The 6,457-nt window shown below is 39.7% G+C and overlaps 1 protein-coding gene across 1 annotated transcript; it reads right to left on the reverse strand.

The window, feature by feature from the left end:
* Window positions 1-2,030: 2,030 nt before the first annotated feature.
* LOC110895626 (receptor-like protein kinase HSL1) lies at window positions 2,031-5,726 on the reverse strand. Its single transcript, XM_022142945.2, has 2 exons — window positions 2,888-5,726; window positions 2,031-2,783 (listed from the first exon to the last, which is right to left on the reverse strand). Exons 1-2 carry the CDS (start codon window positions 5,511-5,513, stop codon window positions 2,392-2,394), a joined length of 3,018 nt encoding a protein of 1,005 aa, XP_021998637.1. The 5' UTR covers window positions 5,514-5,726; the 3' UTR covers window positions 2,031-2,391.
* Window positions 5,727-6,457: the final 731 nt, after the last annotated feature.

Here is a 6,457-nt window from a genome sequence, read left to right on the forward strand (position 1 = left end):
TTTAAGGTAAATAAAAAAAAAAGAGTTAATTACTGTTTTCGTCCCTGTGATTTGTCAAAAATCACTATTTCAGTCCATTAGTTTAAAAATTGCGATTTCAGTCCCTGTGGTCTCACTTTCGTAACCATTTCAGTCCACCTCGTAACTATTTCAATCCCCGTACTTAACTGAATAATGGATTGAAATGGTTACGAAAGTGAAACCACAGGGACTGAAATGGTTACAAAAGTGAAACCACAGGGACTGAAATCACAATTTTTAACTAATGGACTGAAATAGTGATTTTTGACAAACCACAGGGACGAAAACAGTAATTAACTCAAAAAAAAAAAAGAAAACTCTTAACAAGTGAATTGTTTTAATTACATTTAATAACGTAATATATAAGACGTTACCTAGCTGTATGATCTACCCTATATTTGTCTCCGTTATATTACATTAACACTAAGGCCATGTGTAGTCATAAAGCCCTTTTGGGGGCGTTATGCGACACGTGTTGTGCCACGTTAGCAAGGGGCTTTATGGGGCGTTATGCAATTTGAGGCCGTAGTCATAAAGCCCCTACCCATCATTACCTATTTAATAATTTTAAGTTTTATTAATTAATATAAAAAAACTCTTCTATTTTTGATTGGCCAACTCAATTAACCAAACAACAATAACGCCGCGAAAAATTTCAAGCCCTCTACCCATTTTTGAAACATAGCGCCCCTGGGGGCGGTGTTGTAGGCGCCATAGCGGCGCTATCCTTCTTCCTCGCGCCCCAGTACTGGTGACCTAAAAACTTTTGTTTACATGATTCTTACATCTTTAATATTTACTTTTGAATTAAATGCAACTCATAAGATATTTTTCGGCTGTGGTGTAGAATGATTGTTCATACGGACCATATTTTAAAAAAATAAACTATAATTATAAAGACACTTTAATAAATGAAGGAAAGGTGATGTATATGCTATCAAATTATTAAATGTATTAAATGTAATTTGATAATGAAATGGATGTATCGCAATAAAAAAAGAATTTGTATACCAGATATTTTTATTTCTTCTGAAAATTACTTGAGAAGATTATAAATGCAAGGTATGCATTTATTTCTAATCATCCCATTAATTTATTCCTTCATTTTCAGTACATTTAAAATCTTTAGATATTGAAATTTAAGATAAGCAACGTTTGTATATCGAGTTACACATGAAAACTTAATTAATTTCAAACATAATTAAGCTCAACGTATGAAACTTAGGGTTAGTTTGACAATATCTGAATGGGTATGTTCTGAACTAATAAGAGGTCTGAACTTTTAAGAACCAATATAATGTTTAATCATTCAGAGACAAATTTCTAAACCATTCAGACATCTGCTCGAAAAACAAACAGTACAAAAAGTCTGAATCATTAAGTACTGAGGGTGAGCGGGGCACCAGCGGGGAGTGGCCGCGGTGACCCAATTCCCCCAGCGGGAACACCGCCGCCATCCCTGCGGTGACCCAATTCGGGGAGGGTGGTCGGGGGGAGTTCACCGAAGAAGGGGAGGGTTGTTGGTGGGGCCAGCCTCATTTTCAACCAATCAGTGATTTTCTTTTCTTTTTTTTTAATAAAAAAATAAGTCACCTAAGAAGAGGGGAGTGCCGCCATCAAATTGGGGTGTGAGGGTAGTTTAAGAGGGAAGTTGACGTGACATAATCTGATTGGGTGTGCGTAAGAGAGGAGACTTCCCTCTTAGGGGAGTGCCCCGCTCACCTGAACCAGTAAGAGTAAAAATTAAAACAAATAGCCCCTTAAACTTAACACGTTTACTAAAAATAATTAAGCCCAAACTCAAACTCGTTTATTAAGAAGCTTTATTTTAAGCCCAAGCACTTACGAATCCTTGTAACTTTGATTCAAACGAACAAATCTCAAATACGAGCAACTCGACTTCTTATTCCCTTAATATTTCAGTACTTACGAATCCTTGTAACTTTGATTCAAACTTTTAACGAACAAATCTCAAATACGAGCAACTCAGACTTCTTATTCCCTTAATATTTCAGTGATTGAAATTTTAATAAAAAATGTAAAACTAATTCTAAGTTGCAAACATGAAAATAAAGATACCAACACTTGTATATTACCTAACTATTATTGATCATTACATAATTTACCTTCTTTCACACAACAAAACTCATCTACTTCCCCTCACACCCCAAACCGATAACTAAAATCCCCTTCCCCTGCTTTTATGGATTGTACGGTACAACTAGCCAATGCATTCTAAAACGACGATTAACCCAAAACCGAACCCGTCCTTCCACTTCTTTCGACATCTGTAAACAAAAACAAATGCAACGACGCGATGCATTGTACCATTCAACCCAGCAGGAAACCACTTAGTTTCGCCACAAGACTTCAAGCCACACTACCATGATCCGACCCATCATCGTAGTAGTAAGGCGTTAACTTACCATCTTTTGATGCAAACTTCATGGGATTTACCGAGCCGATCTCTTGTAACAACTTCACGACTTTTCTCATCGATGGTCGGTTGATAGGAAGCGGGCTCGTGCACAAGAGACCAACATTGAGGACTTTACATATTTCTTCCTTGAAACACGAATCTAGCTTTGGGTCGAGCACCGCGTCTAGACCTTTTTGGTCCAATGTAGCACATACCCACTTGACCAAATCTTTTTCTCCATACTCGGGGGCAACCGGCCGCTTTCCAGTCACGAGTTCGAGAATTACAACACCGAAACTGTAGATATCGCTCTTTTCGTTCACCCTTAATGTATATGCATATTCTGCAAAGATGTTGCAAACTGTTTAGTTATCTAAAACATAACAAAAATAGTCATGTTATATATTTACTTATGACTTCAACGAAAAAGGCGAAAAAAGGTCGAACCTGGAGCGATATAACCACACGAACCAGCAATGACGGACATCGATTTACCACCCTTTTCTTTACCATCAACAACTTTAGCAACACCAAAATCCGCCACTCGAGCACCAAAATCACCATCAAGTAAAATGTTATTCGATTTAACGTCTCTATGAACAATCGCGGGAACACAATCATGATGCAAATAAGCCAAACCCTCGGCTGCATCCACCGCGATCTTGTACCTTATGGGCCAATCGAGCAACCCGCTTTTACCACTATGAAGTAAATCACCCAAACTACCATTTGGCATATACTCATACACAAGAAGTTTACACATTTTTGTCGAACAGCAACACCAAAGGCGAACGATGCTTTTATGACGGATCCTCCCTAACGTCTCCACCTCGGCCTCAAACCCGTTATCAAGAACCGAGCCTGAGCCCGACCCGTTTTCAAGATCCTCGCTTTCACCCTTCTTTGAACCTCCCCATAGTTTCTTAACAGCCACAGTCTCACCGTTGCCCAAAACAACTTTGTAAACTTTCCCCGACGCACCACTTCCGATCACGTTATCCTCATCGAGCGCACCCATGATTTCGTATTCGCTAAAACTCAGCTTGTGAAACGACATTAACGTCCATTTCGACTTGTCAATACATTCTTTCGAGTTCTCAACATTCTTGCACCGGAAGTAGAACCATCCCACACCAACAATGAGGATGACACCGGTTAGTACAAAGATCGACCGGAGTAACCACACGTAACCCACGTTCTTAGTGACGTTTTCACCATCGCATAAACCCTCGATGTCACCGCAAAGTCCCGGATTACCCAAAAAGCTATTGATGTAAATCTTCTTAGCGTAAACCGGTGGGATGTCTCCGGTAAACGAGTTGCTCGATAAGTTGAGCTGATTGAGCCTCAAGTTCTGTAACCCAACCGGAATCTTGCCCGAAAACTGATTTCCGGACAGATCAAGATAGTTCAAGACCGATAACTCCCCGATCTTATCGGGAATGTTACCCGAAAACTTGTTATTAGCTAAGTTAAGCTCGTTTAGCTTCTTTAACGAATCGATCCCACTCGGAATCCCACCCGAAAACCCATTGTTATGAAGATCAAGCTTGGTTAACTGTTCAAGATTCACAATGCTACCTGGTAAAGACCCCGAAAACCGGTTATTACCCCCGGAAAACTCAACTAAACCACCAACAAGCCCGATCTCATCCGGCAACTCACCGGAAAACATATTATTCGCTACATTCAACGTCGACAAGTTCCCCGCTCGGGCGATGGTCTTTCCGATCACCCCGGAGAACGAGTTTTCCGCCAATTCGAGTAGCGAAACCTCGGGGAGACCCCAAAACCCTACCGGAACTTCGCCGGAAAACTTATTATACCCTAACCGGATTCGTTTCAAGCTCCAACAAGTACTCAAACTCGCCGGAACTTCACCCGAAAACGAGTTATGTATCATTAAAAGCTCTTCTAACCTACCATTATTACACAAACTCGCCGGAATTTCGCCGGAGAATAAATTGTTTGACACGTCAACCCAAGTCAACGGCGCCTTTCTCCCTAAATTTTCCGGCAACCTGCCGGAAAACCTATTTCCAAACAACCTTAATTCATAAAGATTACTAGAATTTGAAATAATTTCAGGGAATGTACCTTCAAACTCATTTTCATAAAGATGTAATGATTCAAGTTGTAAAGAACATAACTCAAACGGCACCGTTCCGGTCAACATATTCATCGAAATATCAATCAGCCGTAACGCCGTCATCTTTGACCACCCCAATTTCGGCAACTCACCGGTCAACGAGTTGTTATAAAGCTCAACTTGGACAATGTTGGTTAACTCGGTAATTGAAGTCGGTACTGGCCCAGTGAGTTTGTTGATAGACAGGTCAAGATCAACGAGTTTACTGAGTCGACTCAGTGAGTCAGGAATCGGTCCAATTAAATTACACTCGGTGAGCCATAAGACTTCTAGATTCGATAAGTTTCCGAGCTCCGGCGGGATCCGACCCGGAGAAAACGGGTTGTATGATAAATTAAGCTGTTTTAGCGTGGAAATGTTTCCAATTTCCGCCGGAATATTCCCTCCGATGAGATTATCAACTAACGAAATTACTTCAAGCTTCTGAAATTTTCCAAAACTCGCCGGAATGTCGCCGGAAAAATTGTTTCCGGTCAAATCTAGATATTTCAACTCCGGAAGCTCGGATAATCTCGCCGGAAGTTCGCCGGTGAGAAAATTTTGTCCAAGATCTAAAAAAACAAGACTCCGGCAACCGGAAAGCTCGCCGGAAAGTGTACCGTTGACGGAATTATTGTACAGAGAGATAAATTTCAGTCCGGTGAGCCGGCAAATCACTGCCGGAAACTCGCCAGCGATATTAGCATTTGACAAATCAACAGCTTCAACAAACCCAGTCCCCTGTTTTGAACACCTAACGCCGGTCCAGTTGCAGGGAGTATCTCCGGCGCCGTCGCCGGAGACAGTTTCAACCCAATCGGAAAAGAACCCATCTGGGTCATCAAACCCTAGCTTCAATTGTTGCAAATACCGTCCTTCTTGATTCAAACAAACGCAAAAAGGAATCAAGAACAAGAAACTAAAGAACAGAGAGCGTGACGTCATCTTTCCGGTGGTGGGATTCTTGAATATTTGAAATCTTGAAAATGTGTGAGTGATTTTAAGAAACCTTATAAAAAACAAACCCCACAACAAATGTGTGAAATAACCACAACCCACATTATAAATTTAGTTAAACTAAAAAGGGTTTAGGGAAAAATTAATTTTTTTTTGTGAAGTGAAGTGAGATTTTAGGAGGATAGAGGTGGGGTGGGTATATATAGAGATAGAATGGGATGGAATGTATGTATATGTACACATTTGGGACAGGGAGAGTGGTCCATGAGAGAGATGGGGGTTCAAATCACGAGGAGTGACTCAAGTGAGGAGTTAATTATGATTAGATGGTACTTTTATTGCATGAGTTAATTGGATGTTGGGCCGCCGACAATGGTGTTTTGGCCGGAAAATGGAGCTCCGGCGACGGTGGGAGGGTTTAGTGACAGAAAGTGTGTAAAGTGAGAGTGTGTGATTATGTGGTGTTGAGGGTGAATTTGTTCATGATGTGGAAAAAGTGAAAAACAATTAAACAGGAGTGTTAATATCTTATCATGAATTTTGGTGTGTATTTAAAGTTTGGAATTTGTATTTATTATTTTGTTCTTCTTTTATGGCATGAGTAATAATTCAATTTAAATATATTAATTAAAATGCCTCTTTATTCTTTTTTTTTTTTTTGTGTGTTTTTTAACAAGTTATAAAATGTTATAACATGTAAGAACTCAAGAAAATTTAGTAATAAACTAAATTTTCTTTGGGTAAAAAACAGAGCGAAATGTAGTGTTTTGACATGAGAAGATTGGTGTGATTTTGAAATATCATGCATCGGGGCTTAAAGTTTGTATTTTTGTTTTTTGGTGGCTGTGTATCTTTGCCGGGTTAACAGTTGTTGACCGGTAACAATTTAATAAAAGTTTTCGTTGGTCTTTCAAAAAAATATTTACATCCCT

This window comes from Helianthus annuus, chromosome 15 (assembly GCF_002127325.2).
Source record: "Helianthus annuus cultivar XRQ/B chromosome 15, HanXRQr2.0-SUNRISE, whole genome shotgun sequence".
Lineage (NCBI taxonomy): Eukaryota > Viridiplantae > Streptophyta > Magnoliopsida > Asterales > Asteraceae > Helianthus > Helianthus annuus.

What these genes read in the sequence shown, in the direction of transcription:
- LOC110895626 (XM_022142945.2), bottom strand. Translation starts at nt 5,513, where the DNA reads ATGACGTCACGCTCTCTGTTCTTTAGTTTCTTGTTCTTGATTCCTTTT. An exon ending in GTGTGGTTATATCGCTCCAG is followed by an intron (nt 2,784 to 2,887) that starts GTTCGACCTTTT and finishes ACATCTTTGCAG; the next exon opens with AATATGCATATACATTAAGG.